This window comes from Oncorhynchus gorbuscha, linkage group LG02 (genome assembly GCF_021184085.1).
Source record: "Oncorhynchus gorbuscha isolate QuinsamMale2020 ecotype Even-year linkage group LG02, OgorEven_v1.0, whole genome shotgun sequence".
In the NCBI taxonomy this organism is placed as follows: Eukaryota; Metazoa; Chordata; class Actinopteri; order Salmoniformes; family Salmonidae; genus Oncorhynchus; species Oncorhynchus gorbuscha.
In genome coordinates, this window is record NC_060174.1 from 78,440,452 (window position 1) to 78,463,477 (window position 23,026).

A 23,026-nucleotide genomic window follows, 5' to 3' on the forward strand; every position below is an offset into this window, starting at 1 on the left:
ATCAAAACAACAGGTCAATACATTTTTGTACATGCTCTTATCCAGAGCAACTAGGGTTCAGTGCCTTGCTCAAGGGCACATCGACCAATTATTCACAAGTCGGCATGGGGAGCCGAAACAAAGACCTTTCGGTTACTGGCCCAACGCTATTAATCGCTAGGCTTCCTGCCACCATCATATTAGTGAATAAGAGATTATTGGCTATAGATATCTATCAGAAAGTCGTAATTCACTCCAGGAAATGTGAATGCCATACAGTACTGTGAGTAATTGCTGATTTAGAGTGATGGAGATATTGATGGATTTTCAGTGCTCTCCAATCCTGCCCCTGAAAAATGCAAAGCATCATGCCCTTGAGTCTGACGTCTGCCCCGGCACAGGTAGATTTATGAGTTGGTCTAGTAATATCCGGGAACCGCCATTGTTTTCCTCTCATGGTCATAAAAAAGCCAGTAGACATTTTTAGTTCACATTTTTTAATAACATGGCACAATTGACATAACACACGTTTAAATGAGGAGCTGAAGAGTCAGTCGCATCATTTGTTTTGTTTTGTTTTTTTTCTCATCTAGAAAGACAGTTTTTTTTTTTTACATACATGATAAACAGCAAAATTGTTTTTCTTGTTTACAATCTCTTTGCAATATGCATTGACTAACCACTACGGCTCCAGTGGACATTTTTAATGTGGGTTAAAAAAAAACACTGCACAACATCTGGCTCTCACAGAGTTTTTGAAGCGCACAACTAAACCTTCAGTGGACTACTAAAATAGATATCTGCTCTTTAGAAACAAACTGTCCATAGTTTAGACTGGCTTTTTTGTCTTTATTTTTTATTTTTGTAGATACAACAGCTTAGGATAGCACTTTAATACACTGTTAGACCAACATAACTTATGTCCAAACACATACTGTACACTCCTTTAGAGGGGAAAATGTGGGGTCTTTTTGTAAATGTGCTGTATTCTCTCCAAAACAAAAATGGTGGTAGGAGTTGAGTTGTTGGAGTAAGTGATCTCTCTCACTTTCTATCAACCTTTCTCTGTTAGGTCAGTGGTTCCCAACCAGACATACTAGGACCCCTGGGGATACTTGGCCTATCCAGGGGGTACTTGTGAAGACTCTTTAGACCATAGGCTTACTGGTAAAATGCACATGAGGGGGTACTCCGGGCAGAGCAAAATTCACTTGGTGGTACAGTAAGGGAAACAAGTTGGGAACCACTGTGACTTCAGGCATTGGAATTCCTCTGCAAAATGAATAGCTCTATAATGGGAATTTTGTTACCACACTTTTGTATCATATTTAATAAAATTGTTTAACGTTTGCACAACATTTTCTATGAGTACTGTGGGTTTGTGAGATCTAGGTTGTGGAGAGAATACAGTTTTGTCAGAGTCCGTTGGGATGGTGACCAGGCTGGCTTTCAGAGTAGAAGCCAAGACATTTGTTGCATAGTTGAATGTGGGGCATGGTGGTACAATGTTAACCTTTTCAGCTGCGTCAAGCTAAAACCAATCAGCAAAAAGCACATTCTGAACTTCCTCATTAATAATAGTCCTCTATTTACATTTGTTCAAAGTAAAGCTTTCAAAACACCCTTTTGCATATTTGTACCATGATTTGTTCCTTAAGGAGTGAGCATGTCGACTGTACACATATCTACACACTCTGCTGCCTGCCAATGCATTGAAGTACCTGTACATTCCAAAACGTCTTTGTGAGGGTGCCGTTTCCATTGCCCTACACACCTTCAGGGTAGTCCAGGACACGTTCTGTACAAGAGAAATAATACACACAGAAAGCAGGAGCAAACTGGAGCAACCCCCCCCCCACACACACACAACTTTTTTTTTTTTAACAAAAACATAATCTGTGGGTGTTCTCCCCCACATATTATTCACAGCTATGGTACAGTCTGCTGTTCCCAAAGCTAAGTGCTTGGTGTGAGGCACAGGGCAGAGTATGCCTGTAGTCTGCCTCCAATCCAGGGTGAGGATTGCGCCCCACTCTGCTCACCGTGCCTCTATGTCTTTGTGGTTGTGTGCCGATGGTCTGTCTCTGATGTCTGTGGTGAGGGGCGTAGTCCGTCTGGGGGAGCCAGGCCTGGCACCCAGCGTGGGGATGAGGGGGGGCGGGGCACTCAGGGAGGCTGTGGGCGGGGTTTTGTTCAGGATACCGTTCTGGTGGGCGGCGTGAGCTGCAGCGGCGGCCGAAGGGCTGACCCTGGGGTAGTGCATGCTGGGTAATCCGGGGACCATGAGGCCAGCGTGGTGGTGTGGCAGGTGGCCGTCCAGGGCCGGGTGGTGCATGGCGGCATGCAGGCGGCCGTGCTCGTAGTCTTCTCTGAGCATGTGCAACCGCTCACGCTCCTCAAAGTGTGCCCGGGCCTCCTGCTCCCGGCGCTGCTCCAGGGCTAGAGGGTGGTGGTGGTCGCGGTTAAAGTCATGAGCTTCTCGGTCCCTGTAGGAGCGTTCTGCCTCGTAGAGGCGCTGCCCGGCCAGCCGATGCAGGGGGTCGTTTCTCAGCAGCAGGTCCCTGGCCAGAGGGTCCCGTCTGTGGATGTCTAGGCCCCTGTAGGGGTCCCTCATGGGGTCCCAGTGGAAGGCTGGGTAGGGGAACCTCTCTGCCCCCGGAATGGGGCTGATGCCCAAGAAGGGGGCCACCATTCGAGTCCTCTCCAGGCCACTGATGCTGTTCATTGGGTGGACGCCTGCCATGCCCATGGGCATCGCCATGGAGGAAGGGGGGTGGTGGTGGGTGTGGAGGCTGGGCGTGAGGGGCACCTGGGGCAGGTGTGGGTGGAGGTGAGGGTGAGAGGGGGGTCTGTCCCTGTCCGTAGGGCTGTCCTGCTCCTCTTTCCTCTCCTCCTTTACCTTCACCTCGTTGTTGTTCTTCTTGTGGTGCTCGTATGGAGAGGGCAGCTCTCCCTTCTTCTCCATCAGGGCCTCTCTCTCCCCCCTCCCCAGCCCCCCGTTGGGCCGGTCCAGGCTGGTCTGGCGGATGTAGGGTGAGGTCGTTCCTCTACCGTTGGCCTTGTCCTCAGTCACCCGCCCATCGTGGATGATTGGTGTTGTATCCTTGTCGCTGTGGTGATTCTCTTTGAGTTTGTGCTCGTCTGTGCCGTTGAGCTTCCAGGAGTCGGGGTGCTCCCGGTCCCTGTCTCGGTCTTTGGGCTTGTCCTTGTCCCTGGGGGGTTCACTGGGGGGCAGGTGGTTCTTTTGAGGCTCTGGGGGACGGCTGTGACCCAGTTGGCTGATAGGGTTAATGGGGACTGGGGACGGATGGCTCTGGTGACGCTTCTCCATGGCTTCCCTGGTTGGACACAAAACAATGGGAAGGAAATGTAACATTTGTACCACTATTTCAGTGTTTATCAGTGGTTTAATTTTAGGGTACATTTAGGGGACTTGTGCCAACTCAAACATCGACATCTATTAAACTCTCAAATAAAATAGTCTCAGCCATGACAAAGCTTTACAACTTCTGACATTCTGCTGGTGTGACTGCTACAGATAAAACCCCTCCATTACACCTACCTCTCCTTGTCGTCTTTGTTGATGGAGGACGTGTCTCGCTTGTCTGAGTCTCTGTCTCTCTCATGGGAGCTGACTGAGGCGCTCCTCTCCGAGTCGGCAGGTTTGAGCCAAGGCGGAGGGGTGGGGAAGGAGGGTGGTGTGCGGTGCAGCCGGTTCCATGGCTCGTGGTTGTTGTTGAAGTGCTGCTGTGCATTGGGGTTGTCTTTATGGCCAAACACAGAGTTAGGCGCTGTTAGAGATTCAACATACGGAAAGAAGAAAATACCAAAACGCAAGTTAAAAGCATATCTCGCTGGTGTGGCGGTCAGTCAAGTCTGTTTTGAATTTGATGAAAACATCATGCAACATTAATTTTTATAATCTAACAGGAAATCCTCAAATGTTTGGTTGTCAAATACATGATGTCATGGAAATGAAACTCACTTAGTGCTGGGTTTCCAAGCCCACCGAAGGCTGCTGTGCTGAGAGATGAGAGACCTCCAAACGAGGGAGGCCTACTGAATGGCTCTGAGAGAGAGAGAGTGTGTGTGTGTTAGCCCATCTGTACTGGGTCAACCAGCTTCTGACACAGACATACTGTACTTGTTAGCTCTCCATACAGCCTCAGTGAGACAAGGATCAATTGATGTGCATTTGACGTGACTAGGTGCGCTGTGCGTGCTGTGTCTTACCTAAGTGAGGTGCAGGGGTGAGGAAGTTGCCGGGGTGGTGGGACGGGTGGCCGAACGGTCCGGCTGACGGGTGTGTAGAACCTGACATGGAAAAGAGAGTTTATGTAACACATCTTCCATAAGGATTTTAAACTGAGAAACACCATTCTTTCTTTTTTTTTAAGAGGTAAGAGCATTGATCTTAGCATGTAATCTATAACCCAGGTGGAGATCTGTGACCTGTGCCTCGACACTCTGTTAAAAATAGACCTCTATCCCCTTTGGAGAAGAGGTCCTGGAAGTAGTGTGTCAATCATAGAAATACAATGACCAATGAGTGTTCCAGTCAAATTGCCCTGTTCTGAAGGGCTTTTCCCTTCTAAAAATCGAATTTCTATGGTGTCAATCATCTTCTACCAAGGGCACTAACCAACCCACACTCACCTGCTGCTGAGAAGAGTGTGGCGGGACGTGCTAAGTCGTGGTGGTGGTGCATCGCGCCAAAGAGGCTGGGGCCGGGGGGTCGACTCAGGAACTCCGGCTTGAGCCCGAAGTCCAGCTTGTGCGGGTCGACCTGCATCTGCTGCTGGAAGATGCCAGACAGGAGGAAACAGCACATGAAAAATACACCACCAACGCTGCAGGATCAGCTAGGATACCAACTGTAATAAGGGTTTTGTTGGTTATTTGTGGGCTGAGGCGTGAAGGTACCCAGTAATGTAGAGGAAATAAAAAATAGGTGGGTAAACGCTGAGCAGTGATTAAAGTAACGCCCCCTATATTTTTAGTGCATTTCTCTGCAAAAGGGTTGTAAACACTTACCCTCCACTACATCAGTGAAAGTAACACAAGATGGCAGTCCTCTTATAAGATTCTCTATGGGACTCTCTCTCTGTCTCTGTGTCTGTCTCTGTGTCTCTCTCTCTGTCTCTGTGTCTCTGGCTCTGTGTCTCTGGCTCTGTCTCTGTCTCTCTCTACTGTCTCTCTTTTTCAATTCAATCTCAATTCAATTCAATTCAAGGGCTTTATTGGCATGGGAAACATGTGTTAACATTGCCAAAGCAAGTGAGGTAGACAACATACAAAGTGAATATATAAAGTGAAAAACAACAAAAATTAACAGTAAACATTACACATACAGAAGTTTAAAAACAGTAAAGACATTACAAATGTAATATTATATATATATATACAATGTACAAATATATATATATATATCTATATCTATATATCTATATATATCTATATCTATATATATCTGGAGAAGAGGTCCTGGAAGTAGTGTAGAGATATATATCTATACTGTCTCTCTCCAGGAGAGGAGCTGGATTACACTACTACCTCAACTAGACTGGGTCTTAGATGATAAAATATTGGGGTTTAGAGAACCACACTATAATGAAGCACATTAGACAGTGTTTCTCTATAGTCTGTGAGTGGAAGGAAGTGCAAAGGGGAGGTCTCACCTTGACTTTCTGTTGGTGGTGGTAGATCTGCCAGGCCATATGGACATGCATGGCACACCACTTCCCTGGTTTCTGCACAAAACACAAAGCCAGCTGATATGGTTAATCTTAAATGTAGGATTCTCAAGGACTGTATACGTATTAGGGACATTTTTATTTGTCCAGGACAAGGTTTAATCTTTGTCCAGTTTGTTCACTAACTTGGTTGTGCAAACAACAACATTTTACTGCAATAAACATATTAGGGGAAGGAAGTTAGGGGAGAAACAACTACAGCTATGAACATTCTTACCCTGAGAATGGGCCGAAACGGATCCGTTAGCTAGAGGAGAGGAGAGAGAGATGGCTCAGTTACTTTAATGTCTGTCATTCAGGCGTTCCTAATTAGCAACTATGCATGGCTTCCTTATTGAGTGTGTGAGTGTGTCCAGCTAGGGTGCTTACCCTGGGGTCCTTCTGTAAGAGTGTGTGTGGGACTGCTCCAGGTCTTGAGGCCACATCCAGTGGGTTAGAAGTCTGCAGAACACAGAGAGAGCTCATTGTGAGAGGAGGTATGGGGAGCATCGTCTCTGTCTTCAGTGTGTACATGCACATGTTTTTCAAGTTCACTCCCTATTCTGATAACGTACTGTATGTTTAGCTGTGTGTTGTTCTTCAGAGAGCACACTACACTGAAGGTGTGTTTATCAGGTTCACCAACTGTGTGTGTGTGTGTGTGGTGTTGGGCTGTGGCCCTACCTTGGGCTGGAAGGCCCCCTGCAGCGAGCCAAAGGGCCCGGTTGGAGGGATCACCGGTGGAATGCCGGACACGCCCGGGGGGTAAGAGTGGAACAGCTGAGAAAAGAAGAGAAGGAACAGAGAGAGGAGTGATGATGGGTGGAGTGCTGTGTTGTTCAGACAGAGAAGGACAGCAGCTGTATGAACAGTGAGATGAAGGAGAGAGGGGCCAGGATGACATGACAGGGTACATGGTGGGCGGGGTGGAGGGAACAACACCAGCATCACTAGGGGTAAACATCCAAACCGCCGTCAGCCAGGTAGCTACAACTGGCACTGATCTTAGTGCCTCAAAGTGTTCAGCAAAACTAAAATGGTCATACTTGTTTATACTACTGAAATCACCAGGTATTTACTAAGCACTAACATTGACATTACACACTAATAACCTATGAATTACTTGTTAGCCGCTAAAACCCATTTACTGCTATAGACTTTCTCTGTGAGTGTAGACAGTTAAAAGGAACTCTCACCAGAAAGAATACTCCTATGTAATCACAACCAGCGTCTCTCTGTGGACACATTCATTCATTCATTTTAAATAGGGGTTAGGGGTTAGGGGTTAGGGGTTAGCCCGCCTAACTGTGCTGATAGCAGTGAGATGAATTAAGACCAAACTCTGACGAACATGTAATTGCTACTCTGATTCACAACGTGGGAAACAGGTGAATGCCTCTGAATAGCAGAGCAGTAAATGAAGGCAGAGGTTAAGTGGTAGAGACAAAGCATACAGCGGCACACACTCACATACCACACACACACTCACATACCACACACACACTCACATACCACACACACACTCACATACCACACACACACTCACATACCACACACACACTCACATACCACACACACACTCACATACCACACACACACTCACATACCACACACACACTCACATACCACACACACACTCATATACCACACACACACTCACATACCGCACACACACTCAATTACCACACACACACACTCACATACCACACATACTCACATACCACACACACAAACACACTCACATACCACACACACAATCACATACCACACACACACTTTCATACCACACACACACACTTTCATACCACACACACACTCTCATACCACACACACACTCTCATACCACACACACACACACTCACATACCACACACACACTCACATACCACACACACACTCACATACCACACACGCACTCACATACCACTCACACACTCACATACCACACACACACTCACATACCACACTCACATACCACACACACACACACACACCACACACACACTCACATACCACACACACACACTCACATACCACACACACACTTTCATACCACACACACACTCACATACATCACACACACTCACATACCACACACACTCACATACCACACACACACACACACACACACACTCACATACCACACACACACTTGATAGAGCCACTGAACTCAATTGATTTGTTCTATTCACTTGAATAGGAAGGGGGTTGAAATGCTTCAGCCAGGTTCCACAATAGTGAATGAATGAGCAAGCAGACAGTTGTGTTAGCAGACAGACATTTGTGATGGGTAAGACATAGATAGAGCATCTGCCCAGTCTTCATCTGTGGACAGACAGGACACTGTATTCTCTCAGAGCAGAAGCTGAGGGGGATGGCATGAGAGCTATTGTACAAATACACACACAGCTACAACATGGACTAGCATGGCTGGATGGGTGAAGAATGGACAAACTACCCCACAAACACATAGAGAAACTCACGCTGTGTCTGTAGAAAGGGTCAACTTTTGTTGGGAATTTTTCAAACTGTAGAAGGAATGAAATAAACAGAACTAAGAACAAGGATGATACAGAGAGGATACAGTGGCTTGCAAAACTATTCACCCCCTTAGGCATTTTTCCTATTTTGTTGCCTTACAATCTGGAATTTAAATGGATTTTTGGGGGGTTTGTATAATTTGATTTACACAACATGCCTACCACTTTGAAGATGCAAAAAAAACAAAAATCAGAACTTGAGTCTGCATAACTATTCACCCCCCCAAAGTCAATACTTTGCAGAGCCACCTTTTGCAGCAATTACAGCTGCAAGTCTCTTGGGGTATGTCTCTATAAGCTTGACACATCTAGCCACTGGGATTTTTGCCCATTCTTCAATTGCTCCAGCTCCTTCAAGTTGGATGGGTTCTGCTAGTGAACAGCAATCTTTAAGTCATACCACAGATTCTCAATTGGATTGAGGTCTGGGCTTTGACTAGGCCATTCCAAGACATTTAAATATTTCCCCTGAAACCACTTGAGTATTGCTTTAGCAGTATGCTTAGGGTCATTGTCCTGCTGGAAGGTGAACCTCCGACCCAGGCTCAAATCTCTGGAAGACTGAAACAAGGTTTCCTTAAGAATTTCCCTGTATTTAGCGCCATCCATCATTCCTTCAATTCTGACCAGTTTCCAGTCCCTGCTGATGAAAAACATCCCCACAGCATGATGCTGCCACCACCATGCCTCACGGGATGGTGTTCTCGGGGTGATGGAAGGTGTTGGGATTGCGTCAGACATAGCATTTTCCTTGATGGTCTCATCTGAACAGAGTACTTTCTTCCATATGTTTGGGGAGTCTCCCACTTGCCTTTTGGCGAACACCATAAAGCCCAGCTCTGTGGAGTGTACGGCTTAAAGTGGTCCTATGGACAGATACTCCAATCTCCGCTGTGGAGCTTTGCAGCTCCTTCAGGGTTATCTTGGATCTCTTTGTTGCCTCTCTGATTAATGCCCTCCTTGCCTGGTCCGTGAGTTTTGGTGGGCGTCCCTCTCTGGGCAGGTTTGTTGTGGTGCCATATTCTTTCCATTTTTAAATAATGGATTTAATGGTGCTCTGTGGGATGTTCAAAGTTTCTGCTATTTTTTACAACCCAACCCTGATCTGTACTTCTCCACAACTTTGTCCCTGACCTGTTTGGAGAGCTCCTTGGTCTTCATGGTTCCACTTGCTTGGTGGTGCCCATTGATTAGTGGTGTTGCAGACTCTGGGGCATTTCAGAACAGTATATATATATATATATCTAAGTGTCACTGAGATCATGTGACACTTAGAACACAGGTGGACATTATTTAACTAATTATGTGACTTCTGAAGGTAATTGGTTGCACCAGATGTTATTTAGGGGCTTCATAGCAAAGGGGTGAATAAATGCACACACACCACTTTTGGAATTTTTTGAAACAATACAAATTTTTCATTTCACTTCACCAATTTGGACTATTTTGTGTATGTCCATTACATTAAATCCAAATAACAATACATTTTAATTACAGGTTGTAATGTAACAAAATAGGAAAAAACACCAAGGGGGATGAATACTTTTGCAAGGCAATGTACGTGCTGACTAACAGAGAGAGTTGAGTGACTACATAATGTCCCCTTTTTAGGACATTTCAGGAGTCACACAATGTACATCTGAAAGAATATCACAGCAGCTCAACAGAAGCTTAATTATCGACATGAAAGACTGGGCTATTTAGTGAATCAAGAAGACAGAGGAGCCATTTGGCCACATCGTTATCCTCCGCCTGTAGAGTCCTTTCCCTGCTTTTCACCCTCCCATTTTGTGAGTGACTGAAGAGCTCATAAACTATCCAGCTCTCTGTATTTCTGTGTTTAATTTGGGGAGGTTTAAGTGGTTTAATGTGGACCCAGGGAGAACATTTCCCCCAGTTAGGTTTAAACACTGCGCCCGTAAAAACACTTTTATGTCCTCATTAGCTGTCAGAGCGCTAGCCATTCCGCCTTTGAGGAAAATCTTCAGAGCAATGTAAAATACTCAGTAGTTACAGTAGGCCTATGTGAGAGTGTGTGTGTGCATTGTCTGGGGCCACGGTGTGTCTGTGTGTGTGTACGTGTGTGCGTGCGTGTATGTGTTAGAGAGTGGGCTGGTGAGCAGGCCTGTTTCAGAGGGACAGCCACACAGTGCCTGTGGCCTCAAACTAACAGCATTTTACTGCTAGTTTAAAAATAGCTCCATTCCAGTTTGGGGTGCCCGAAATATGCCAGAGAAAACACAAAAAAATTTGGGAGAAGAAAGGTATCACTGTGGTAAAAAACGCTTTGAGCGACACGCCATAGAAAACCCCTGTTTCCCTCCAGCAAGACTGGAACTGCCTTATAGGATCACCAATATACTGTTTTAAAACACTATCCATTCCACCCTACTGTTTCTGTATGTACAACAAACACCTTTTTGGAGATTTTTGCTGTAAATGCTTAATAAAATAAACCATAATTAAACATTATTATCATTATCCACACCCCTTACCCCCCAGTCCACCTCCCCTTCCAGTCCAAAACCACCAACCCCCTCTGCCCTCCCAGGAGTAGTGTTCTACTTATCCTCACATTTCTGGCTGGGGTACGCACCATGGGGGGTGCAGGGGTAGGCATGATGGCGTGGGAGAAGGGGGTGAAGGTGTGCTGGTGGGTGTGCTGGTGCGTGTGTTGGTGCTGATGCTGGTGCTGGTGCTGGTGTTGGTGGTGCTCGGTGCGCAGGTACGGGGGCGGGCCCAGGGAGGCCCCGCGGTCGGCGCTCTGCGAGGCGAGGAAACGGTTGTTGAGCTCCTGGCGTAGCAGGTCTTGTTCTGGAGGAGAGAGAAAGGAGAGGTAGAGAAGAGGAAGAGAGGAGGAAAGATGACACTCACGGTCAGGACCAGTGTCCGTTTGTCCACACTGGATCTGTTTTGTCTAAGAATAGCAGAGTAAGACAAGACGTGATAGTCAAAGTGTCTGTGCTGGATCGGTTTTGTGTGAGAGTAACAACATCTATAGAGGTACAGTACTTCACCATCAAAGTAACAACATCTATAGAGGAACAGTACTTCACCATCAGAGTAACAACAGCTATAGAGGAACAGTACTTCATCATCAGAGTAACAACATCTATAGAGGAACAGTACTTCACCATCGGAGTAACAACAGCTATAGAGGAACAGTACTTCATCATCAGAGTAACAACATCTATAGAGGAACAGTACTTCATCATCAGAGTAACAACAGCTATAGAGGAACAGTACTTCATCATCAGAGTAACAACATCTATAGAGGAACAGTACTTCATCATCAGAGTAACAACATCTATAGAGGTACAGTACTTCATCATCAGAGTAACAACATCTATAGAGGAACAGCACTTCATCATCAGAGTAACAACATCTATAGAGGTACAGTACTTCATCATCAGAGTAACAACATCTATAGAGGTACAGTACTTCATCATCAGAGTAACAACATCTATAGAGGAACAGTACTTCATCATCAGAGTAACAACATCTACAGTACTTCATCATCAGAGTAACAACATCTATAGAGGTACTTCATCATCAGAGTAACAACAGCTACAGTACTTCATCATCAGAGTAACAACATCTATAGAGGAACAGTACTTCATCATCAGAGTAACAACATCTATAGAGGTACAGTACTTCATCATCAGAGTAACAACATCTATAGAGGAACAGTACTTCATCATCAGAGTAACAACATCTATAGAGGTACAGTACTTCATCATCAGAGTAACAACATCTATAGAGGTACAGTACTTCATCATCAGAGTAACAACATCTATAGAGGAACAGTACTTCATCATCAGAGTAACAACATCTATAGAGGAACAGTACTTCATCATCAGAGTAACAACATCTATAGAGGAACAGTACTTCATCATCAGAGTAACAACATCTATAGAGGTACAGTACTTCATCATCAGAGTAACAACAACATCTCATCAGAGGAACAGTACTTCATCATCAGAGTAACAACAGCTATAGAGGAACAGTACTTCATCATCAGAGTAACAACAGCTATAGAGGAACAGTACTTCATCATCAGAGTAACAACATCTATAGAGGTACAGTACTTCACCATCAGAGTAACAACATCTATAGAGGAACAGTACTTCACCATCAGAGTAACAACATCTATAGAGGTACAGTACTTCATCATCAGGGAACAACCCTTACAGAGGATGAATAGGGTTTGTCACATATCACATTAAAACCAAGATAGAGAACCAAAGTTCAGGTATTCTCTTTACTATGGGAGTCACACAGGCATCCCTGAATGGTGCCTGCTGCTCGAAGAGTCAGCACCTTTATTGCAATTACATGAATACCTCAAAAACCATTTTAGAACAGAGCTGTTGATCAACTGACTGGCAAACAACGGCTTGAGGAGAAATACAGAAATACATTTTATATTACGCTCTCCATCCAAATTGAGTAAATTGGCCCGAGAAATTGTATTTTCTCCAGAGTAACCATATAATTTGTATTCCACTGTAATATAATGCACCATTTCATACATTTATTTCTAGCTCTTACTGAGATGAGGGACATTTGATTTGTTTCTTCATAAAAGTTTCATTAGAATCTGAACTATATACAGCAGAGTTCATTATGATGTTTTGACTGAATAGATTTCTGTGAGATGAACACATTTCCTTGTGAAAATGAGAATTGCTCATAGTTTTATTAAACCATGATAATACTCCCTTTCAGTGAGACCCTGACATTAAGCTAGATCACAAGTGGCACGACAGGAGAGGGCATTCATCACATGGGCTGATTGGGGGGGAAAAGTGTGTGTTGTTTGAGTGATCAACCAATCAAACACAACAGAATCTTGACCGAGGGAAGGACAGGACACCTGTCTGCACCTACTGCACCATTATAGACAAACACAGACGGCACATAGTGCAGTTATGTGTGGAATCCTTACCTGTCAGTCTCTGTCTCCTATAAATTAGCACAAAGGTAACATTATGTAAGTCTCTGTCTCGCTCCCTGTCACATTTCAATAAGTCTAGGGCTCCACACGCACCTCTCTCACGCCACAAATGACCTGGCTTCTGCCACAACAGCCATGAGAATGTACAGCTTTGCTCTTCGCTGTCTGTGTGTTGCGACAGCTGCTGTTGTGGTGCAGTTCTCCTGCCTGTCCACATGGGGGCAGCCTGGTATATGTGCCTACCTGAATAGGGCGTCCCAGCGGTGGGGTGTCCTCCGGGGACTGGCAGGGTGCTAGACGTCAGTGGCGGAGGTGGGGGCAAGGCTGGTGGAGGCGCAAACATATTGGGGTGGTGGGGGTGTGGCGAGGACTGCAGGGCGGGGGGGAAACCGTGGAGAGAGATCTGATTGGCTGGGTGGGGCAGGGGGAAGGCCGTGGCTGTAGTGGCGGAACCGGAAGGTGGGAGGTGGGGTAGGTGTGAGGACGGACCAGCAGGGCCGTGGGGCTTGGTACCGCCCGGGGTACTACTCCGACTGCTGCTAGAGAGATAGGACGGACAAGGAGACAGAGAGAAAGAGGGATTTAGTTTTTTACATTCCCGTCTAAATCAGCTTCCCCACATCTACGCACATAGTAGATACGCTCAGACAGAAAGGTTTTACATCGCATTTCCCTCACGAGACTTATCTCTGAATCTCAGGATGTATCAAAACTTTACCTTCAAAACACTCTCAGATGCCAATCACTGGCAAACATTATAGAACAGCATCTGTGTTCAAACATTTCTGTAGTTAAGCAGCTCCAGAGGTACATGCAGAAAACAGGAAGGCAGCGAGCCTTGTGTTGTGTGTGTGGATTTGTCTCTCTGAGACTCAGAGTCATGTAGCAGTAACTTAACAAGCTAAGCCCCAAAGCTCATTTGCAGCTGCCGCCTGTCTCTGTAACCACCCCGTGATTATTCACAGTCTGCCAGACCCGTTGGCACACGGACTGACACACTGGCACGCTGGCAGAGGGAGTCAGACACAGAGCCAGCTCCTCCCTCAGAGGGAGAGCCTTCCCTGGGACTGGGGCTGACTGGGACTCTGGGGGAGCTGGAGCTCTGAATGAATGCTCAGTGCTCGACTATCGGTAATGGAACAGCTAGCTGATTAATAGAGATGGGTAGAGAGCTGGAGGCTTCTTAGCAGCAGATGACAATGTGGGTGGTTAAACAATCCAAGGCACTTATCGCTCAGCTGGACTGGCGGTGGTTTTCCCACCCTGGTGAGAATCAGTGATGTTGTCTGGCTGGGGGGGTTTCACCTCAATGCTAATTCAAGGCTTGTTCTTGCCAATCATTTATATGATGATATAAGATCAGAGTTTGAATACTTTAAGTTAAAGAGGGTCTGAAAGGGTCTTCTCGTTACATTACTCAATATCAAAACCGCACACAAACAAAAGATAACATCAATTTACTGGAGCTTAAACAGGCCTACATATCTTGGTGTAAACAGAGTGTGTTGGGACTCACCTGAGGCCGTTAAGGCTAAGGCTGCTGCTGTAGGCAGATAGGGGGCGAGGGTGGGCCCCACAGTGTGAGGGGAGGCGTTGAGGCCCGGCCTGGCTCTGGCTGGGGTGGTGGGACAGTAGGGCGGGGTGTGGGTGCACACTGGGCGGAGGCCGGGGGTGGGACAGTGGCTCAGACTGGCGCTGGGGCCGGGACTCAGGCTGGTGCTGGGGCCTGGGCGGGGGGGCCTGCGAAGGCTCTGATCCCTGAGCGAGAGGCAGGGCTGCGGGGATCTGAGGCCTGAGAGAAGCCTCTGAGCGTGGGGGCTGGTGGACCGGGGCCTGTGCCAGAAGGGGGCCGGGGAGAGAGGGCTGGGCCTGAGAGGTGGGTAGGGACAGAGGCAGGGGCCGAGGGCGGCCAGCCGTATAGGGCTGCGGGGGTAGCGGCTGCTTGGGGGCACTGGGAGCGGGGGAAAGCACAGGGACGTCCTTGCAGCTCTCCTGGCTCTTCTCCTGGCTGCGCTCTAGGCCTGACACCTTGGGGAGGCCCAGGCCGCCACGCTCCTGGATGTCATTGGTGGACAGCGCATCGACGCTGAAATCTGGAACTGTTGACAGGGAGAGGAAACACAAATATATAGACTGGTCAGTACTTCAGTCACAGTTCATAGTTCAGTCACAGTTCATAGTTCAAATAAGAACTGGTAAGTACCTCAAAACACTACACATAAGAACTGCTTATTTATACAGGACAGTCCACTGATAAAGTCCATTGACTTACTACTATATACAGTATGCAAGACCTAAACAGAGCCCCTCTACAGTGTTTGTGCATGGCCGGTAGGTCCTACTCAGACAGACATTGTGCTGTAGCATCAGCAGTCAACTCTCTATGAGCAAGAGCAGGAGCGGAGAGGCTCATTGGGGATGACAATGCATACACAACCAGTAATTAACACTTATCTCTGGACACACACACACACACACACACACACACACACACACACACACACACACACACACACACACACACACACACACACACACACACACACACACACACACACACACACACACACACACACACACACACACACACACACACACACAAATCTCTTCAGAGCTGTTGATTGGGCTGGTTCCCAAGAGCCGTGGCTGTGAGGCAGGCAGGCAGCCCTCTGGAGCACCATTATAGCAGGCTGAAGCCTCTGAGGTGGTTTCCTCTATAGTATTACTGCTAGGCTGGTCCCTGTGGGCCCCCGCCTCATAGAGGAAGAACCAGGGGCCCCAGCCTCATAGAGGAAGAACCAGGGGCCCTGGGGACCAGCCTAGCAGTAACACAACAGAGAGCTAGCCTACAGAGAGAGAACAGATCACACTTGAGCCCCAGCCTGCATCCCAGCCATCCTGCCTCTCTCTCAGGCTCCATACCGAGCCCCTCCATTAGCAGTAGAATGTTTAACAGGGATTTAAGCACCCATGTGACACCATCATTAGGGGTCAGGTCAGATAATGTCTGCTGTAACAACTATTGACCACGGCTGCTTCCTGGAGAGAAGGGACAGGGCAAGACATCTGTCAGCTGGAGAACACAAGATACATTCTTCCCAGATTAAGCGTTTCCTTCTGCACTAGCACACTTTATCAGATCATTACACATAGCCTACACAATACCCACTGTACTAAATACAGGGGGGACGTAAAGCAAGATGCAATCCTCCGCAAAATGTTTGATTCTAAAGGATCCGCAAGGCCAACTTCAAATTCCATAAAGTTCCGTTTTCTGTAGTCTACTATGGCACTGACTCGCATAAAGCTTGTCCTAACTCACACCAATCAGTGTCTGTCTATCCTCAGACCTGATCCATGTTATTGTCCACGCCAATCTGCTCCACGCCATCACCATTCTACAGAGGCTCCTTCTCGATAGAAAACATCACTGGCTTAATAGATGGATGGATGGAGAGAGAGCTCCCAATTCTCCATCCATCCATTCCCCATTTCCTTCCCCCCTGAGGTCCCTGGGCTTGTTTTGAGAATGTGCTAACGCGTTGAAAAGAAGGTGTCTCTTCTTCTCGTAATGAAGACTCCTGGGCCAGGAGGAGGAGATGTGTACATCTCCCACGAGGGGTAATTTGTCCTTTTCCTTGATCCCTGGAAACAAATACATACATCCCCCGCTGGCTCCTTTAAAGCACCAGCCCTGCTGTTTTCCTTTCCCAACAAGCTTTCTTGTTTCTGTAGTAGTGGGGTTGTGGTGGTGGTTTATGTCACATTAGGATGGGGAATAAATGACTGACGCCTGTTGGAGGTTAGAGTTGGTGAAGCCAGGGGCTAGATTTGAGGCTCACGGGAAACTGAGGGGGTTAGAGTGGGGTCAGTCAGGGTGTGTGGGACCAAAACTCCTTAACAGCTTCTACCCCCAAGCCATAAGACTGCTGAACAATTCATCAAATGGCCACCAGATTATTTACATTGACACCCCCCTCCAATAGTTTTTTTGTACACTGCTGCTACTCGCTGTTTATTATCTTCACCCCTACCTACATGTACAAATGACCTCGGCTAACCTGTACCCCCGCACATTGACTCGGTACCGGTACTCTATGTATTTGGCCTCGTTATTGTTATTTTATTGTGTTACTTTTGATATTTTTTTACTTTCCTTTATTTGGAAAATAGTTTCTTAACTCTTTCTTGAACTGCACTGTTGATTAAGGACTTGTAAGTATGCATTTCATGGTAAGGTCTACTCGGCGCATGTGACAAATACAGTTTGATTTGATTTGTGTATGGCACAAAACCGAGAACACACTTCTAGGAAAAAGGGTGAGTGAGGGGACTGGCATTTCAGTATTTATTTTAGCACTGATTGCTACAACAGCCTACAACCTGATATATCAAATGATTACACAATAATGCACATCCACAATTAATTTCAATATACACCTGTCCTTCAGCTATAAACTCCCTGTCACTATTCTCTCCCTCTCACCCTCCTCCTCCTCTCCCGTGTTGAGAGGGAGTCCTGGAGACCATCCTGACAGATTTATATGGGTAGAGACCTCTGGGACATCCCATTCCCAACACTCCGTCCATGTCCCCGTCTCTCTGTCCCATTCCTCACCTAAATAGCCCCATCACACATTCTTAACCCACACGTCATGCCTTCAACCACACAATCCAATGGAGTCAGGGGTTCCATGGCATCAATCACACAAAACCAATGAAGCATACAGCATAGCTACATTACCGGTCAAAAGTTTTAGAACACCTACTCATTCAAGGGTTCTTCTTTATTTTTACTATTTTTTTCTACATTGTAGAATAATGTTGAAGAAATCTAAACTATGAAATAACACATATGGAATCATGTAGTAACCAAAGAAGTATTAAACAAATCTAAATATATTTGAGATTTGAGATTTTTCAAAAAAACACCCTTTGCCTTGATAACAGCTTTGTACACTCTTAAATTAATTAGTGGAATTTCTTTCCTTCTTAATGCGTTTGACCCAATCAGTTGTGTTGTGACATGGTAGCGGTGGTATGCAGAAGATAGCCCTATTTGGTAAAAGTCCAAGTCCATACTTTGGCAAGAACAATTCAAATAAGCAAAGAGAAATGACAGTCCATCATTACTTTAAGACATGAAGGTCAGTCAATGCAGAACATTTCAAGAACTCTGAAAGTTTCTTCAAGTCCAGTCACAAAAACCATCAAGCACTATGATGAAACTGGCTCTCATGAGGACCACCACAGGAATGGAAGACCCAGAGTTACCTCTGCTGCAGAGGATAAGTTTATTAGAGTCACCAGCCTCAGAAATTGCAGCCCAAGTAAATGCTTCATAGAGTTTAACCTTTTTAGGATAGGGGGGCAGCATTTTCACTTTTGGATGAACAGCGTGCCCAGAGTGAACTACCTCCTACTCTGTCCCAGATGCTAATATATGCATATTATTATTAGTATTGGATAGAAAACACTCTGATGTTTCTAAAACTGTTTGAATGATGTCTGTGAGTATAACAGAACTCATATGGCAGGCGAAAACCTGAGAAAATCCAACCAGGAATTGGGACATGTGAGGTTTGTAGTTTTTCAAAGCTTGGCCTACCAAATACACATTGAGATAGGGATAAAGTTGCTATTTCTACAGCTTCCACTAGATGTCAACCGTCTTTAGAACTTGAATGAGGATTCCACTATAAAGGAGGGGCTCATGAGACCACTGAGTCAGTGGTCTGGCAGAGAGCCTTGGTCTCATGACGCGCGCTCCAGACAGAGTTACCTCTCGTTCCAGTGCTTTTCTGAAGACAAAGGAATTCTCTGGTTGGAACATTATTGATGTTTTATGTTAAAAACATCCTAAAGATTGATTCCATACATCGTTTGACATGTTTCTAAAGGACTGTAATAGAACTTTTCGAGTTTTTGTCTGGATGAAGTGCCTGCGCCTCATGAAGATGGATTACTGGGCTGAACACGCTAACAACAAGTGGCTATTTGGACATAAATGATGGAACAAATCAGTCATTTATTGTCGAACTGGGATTCCTGGGAGTGCCTTCTGATGAAGATCATCAAAGGTAAGTGACTATTTATGGTGTTGTTTCTCACTTTGTTGACTCCAAAATGGAGGAAATTGAGCGCCGTTCTCAGATTATGCTTTTTTGAAATCTGACACAGCGCTTGCATTAAGGAGAGGTCTATCTTTAATTCTGTGAATAACACGTGTATCTTTTATCAATGTTTATTATGAGTATTTCTGCAAAATCACCGGATGTTTTGTAATCAAAACATTACTGCACGTAAGGCGCCAATGTAAACTGAGATTTTTGGATATAAATATGCACATTATCGAAAACAAAATACATGTATTGTGTAACATGATGTCCTATGAGTGTCATCTGATGAAGAGCATCAAAGGTTAGATATTAATTTGATCTTTTTTCTGCTTTTTGTGACTCCTATCTTTGGCTGGAAAAATGGCTGTGTGTTTTTCGACTTGGCTATGACCTAACATAATCATATGTTGTGCTTTCACTGGAAAGCATTCTTGAAATCGGACACAACGGGTAGATTAACAAGATGTGTATCTTTCATTTGCTGTATTGGACTTGTTAATGTGTGAAAGTTTCATATTTCTGAAAAATATATTTGAATTTTGAATTTGCAGAATGTTGTCGAAGGGTTCCGCTAGACGCTAGAAAGGTTAAGTAACAGGCACATCTCAACATCAACTGTTCAGAGGAAACTGTGTGAATCAGACCTTCATGGTCGAAATGCTGCAAAGAAACCATCCTAAAGGACACCAATAATAAGAAGAGACTTGCTTGGACCAAGAAACACCAGACATTGACATTAGTTCTTTGGTCTGGAGTCCAAATTGGAGATTTTTGGTTCCAACCGCCGTGTCTTTGTGAGACGCGATGTGGGTGATCTCCACGTGTATTTCCTACCGTGAAGCATCGAGGAGGATGTGTTATGGTGTGGGGGTGCATTGCTGGTATAACCAGTATGGCTACACAGCATTCTGCAGTGATACGCCATCCCATCTGGTTTGGGCTTAGTGGGACTATCATTTGTTTTTCAACAGGACAATGACCCAAAACACCTCCAGGCTGTGTAAAGGTTATTTTACCAAGAAGGATAGTGGTTGTAGTGCTGCATCAGATGACCTGGCCTCCACAATGCCCCGACCTCAACCAAACTGAGATGGTTTGGGATGAGTTGGATCGCAGAGTGAAGGAAAAGCAGCCAACAAGTGCTCAACATATGTGAGAACTCCTTCAAGACTGTTGGAAAAGCATTCCAGGTGAAGCTGGTTGAGAGAATTCCAAGAGTGTGCAAAGCTGTCATCAAGGCAAAGGGTGGCTATTTGAAGAATGTCAAATATAAAATATATTTTGATTTATTTATCACTTGTTTTGGTTACTACATGATTCCATATGTGTTATTTCATAGTTTTGATGTCTTCACTAATATCCTACAATCTAGAAAATAGTAAACAATTAAGAAAAACCCTTGAATGAGTAGGTGTTCTAAAACATTTGATCAGTAGTGCATGATCTATCGAGCCCAAATGGCCGGATAGACTTCTTCACTGAGTCTGTCTCTCCGCTGGCCCGGGGATAACCTCCCTGATCTGTTTGTGCTGTCTTGCCAACTCCTATGGCGTGACAATGACCATAAGAGTTGGCAAGACAGCACAAAACAGACCTGTCATCAGGCTAGCCTATGGGTGGGTTTTGGTCTGAGAGACACGGTGAAGAAGATGATGATGATGATGAGAGGGGAAGTGAAACTATGAGGCTATCTAGCCACTACCCAGACTCCATGATGCAAGATACAGGAGCCTCAGAGGAGACCAAACTGTCTGGCTTGCTCAGTGTCAAAATCCCAGTATGCAACAGTTATCGGAGGGTGAAATGTCTCGTTAGCAGCAGAAGCAGCCTATGTGCTCGAGTGATACTGAGCCCCTCATGGTTCACAAAGGACACAAAACATTCTCATTGAATGAAAATAACTGTAGAACACTTAGGCTTGGGTTCAAGACCAGGGCTAGGAAGCTTGAGGGAAGGTGATCATTTTAGTTAACGTCGTCAAAATGTTTTGTATGAAAAACAAGATATATACAGTCTGACAGCTGTGTTGTGCTGACAGCTGTGCACCTGTTGAGGCAGAAGGAAACAGGTGCTACTGAGGGGAAACACACTGCCAGGAAATGTGGAGAAAAACACAGCCAACCCTGGTTAACCTCACCTTGTCAGAGAGAGAGAAAAAAAGAGAGAGGGGGGGAGAGGGCGAGAGAGGGCAGAGAGTGATGCAACAGCAGTTAACCTGTGGCGGTTGCTGAACCATGTTGTCTGTTTGTCTTTTGGGGAGGGGAAACCTAAGAGGCAGCGGCCATGACTCTTCAGGTGGATGGTAAAACACCCCACCCTGTGAGAACATCCTCTCTCGCCTCCTTTGGAAAAAGGTCAAAGTTAATCGAGGAATGTGAAAGTGGATGGAAATGTGCTTGTTTGTAATGAGACAGTCCTTCCCCACTCACGTGTCATTACGTTTTACAGGGGTATGTCACAAAATAAATGTCTAAGCAAGACATTTTATAGATAAATCAATAAGTAGCATTTTAAACGTGTGTATGTTTTTATCCACTGACAAAACAAAAGCTGATTCAAAGTGGTGTGGTAGATTTCAATACTCTTCTGCGGTAGGATACACGAGTATCCTCAATGGAAGGTGGCTATCGAGGAGGGGAGGACACTTCCGCTTGACTTTTAATGATATGACACACTCCTTGACCACATATCGACTTCCAGGTCACGGAGAGAGAACGGAGGACGGTCTTTTGCCCAAATGAGAATCTCCCCTCGACTCACTCCCCCTCTCTCTAGCTCTCACCTTTTTACTTCTTTCTCTCTCTCTCTCTATTCCCTTTATATATCTTCTCTTTCTCTCTCTCTGTATGTATTTTCTTTTTCTCTCTCTTGCCATCATTAGCAGATTCTGCCCCAGTCAGTCAGTCAGTCAGTCAGGCAGTCAGTCAGTTAGTCAGTCTCTAACCATGCTTGTGTTGCAGCCAACCAACCCAATGCTCCACTAAAGACTGCACTGCACTGAACTCAAGGCTCAGTTACAATCATAAGAAACAGATTCATACGGTCTAGACGTTAGCGTGGGCGTTTTTCTCTCTCTCTCTCTCCATTTCTCGCCTTCCAGCCGGACCCACAATTATACACTTAAACAATGGTGGTGTTGTTTCGTGAGCCTGCCACTCTCTTTCCCCCGGCACCTTCCATTCTCACCCACGCCCCCGCTGTGCCTATCCCTGCTCTCCCCCTCCAAAACGGACAAATAAATCCAGGAGGCTGGCTGTTTCCTAAAGTCAAATCAATTCATGTACACACAGAGCTGAACACCACCGACTACAGTCCGGCCCTCCTCAAAGAGAAAATGACATCTTGTATTTGTCTATCTCTGTAAACATGAATTATAATCAGAGTCCCCCATGCCGAGGGGTCTGGGGAGAACTCTCACTATGCTAACTGTGATGCACTCTGAATAAAACATGCCTTTTATTCTATTGCAGAAACACTATTCTATAAGCGGTTAGGCCACAGAGCAACCTCCGTTCAGGAAACAATTTAGCTCGTAAAGAAAGAAATAAGAAAGTAGCTTAACATTTGGCTTTGTATTTGGTTAGACAGCGAAAAATGGGTTTTCATTTAGGTCTACCAAGTGTGTTAAATTGAGTGACCTCATCCTCAGCTTTGTGGACTGGTGTCCCCCACAGACCCTGAGTCAGTTAGTGAGAGTAGA

At 45.6% G+C, this 23,026-nt stretch overlaps 1 protein-coding gene across 12 annotated transcripts in view; it reads right to left on the reverse strand.

Moving 5' to 3' along the window:
* Window positions 1–465: 465 nt before the first annotated feature.
* The window catches only part of LOC124010501 (autism susceptibility gene 2 protein-like), a 511,152-nt gene continuing 488,591 nt past the window's right edge, over window positions 466–23,026 (reverse strand). For 3 of the 12 annotated variants that reach the window (XM_046322999.1, XM_046323081.1, XM_046323092.1), the window contains 13 exons: window positions 14,724–15,306; window positions 13,451–13,746; window positions 10,826–11,064; window positions 8,194–8,238; window positions 6,396–6,491; window positions 6,102–6,173; window positions 5,950–5,979; window positions 5,658–5,729; window positions 4,636–4,777; window positions 4,213–4,293; window positions 3,965–4,048; window positions 3,542–3,782; window positions 466–3,317 (listed from right to left, as the gene is read on the reverse strand). In XM_046322999.1, coding sequence (XP_046178955.1) covers window positions 2,018–3,317; window positions 3,542–3,782; window positions 3,965–4,048; window positions 4,213–4,293; window positions 4,636–4,777; window positions 5,658–5,729; window positions 5,950–5,979; window positions 6,102–6,173; window positions 6,396–6,491; window positions 8,194–8,238; window positions 10,826–11,064; window positions 13,451–13,746; window positions 14,724–15,306 — 3,281 coding nt within the window. In that variant the 3' untranslated portion in view covers window positions 466–2,017. The remainder of the gene's footprint in view (window positions 3,318–3,541; window positions 3,783–3,964; window positions 4,049–4,212; window positions 4,294–4,635; window positions 4,778–5,657; window positions 5,730–5,949; window positions 5,980–6,101; window positions 6,174–6,395; window positions 6,492–8,193; window positions 8,239–10,825; window positions 11,065–13,450; window positions 13,747–14,723; window positions 15,307–23,026) is intronic. The other 9 variants (XM_046323045.1, XM_046323027.1, XM_046323009.1 and 6 more) reach the window with 9 other exon arrangements.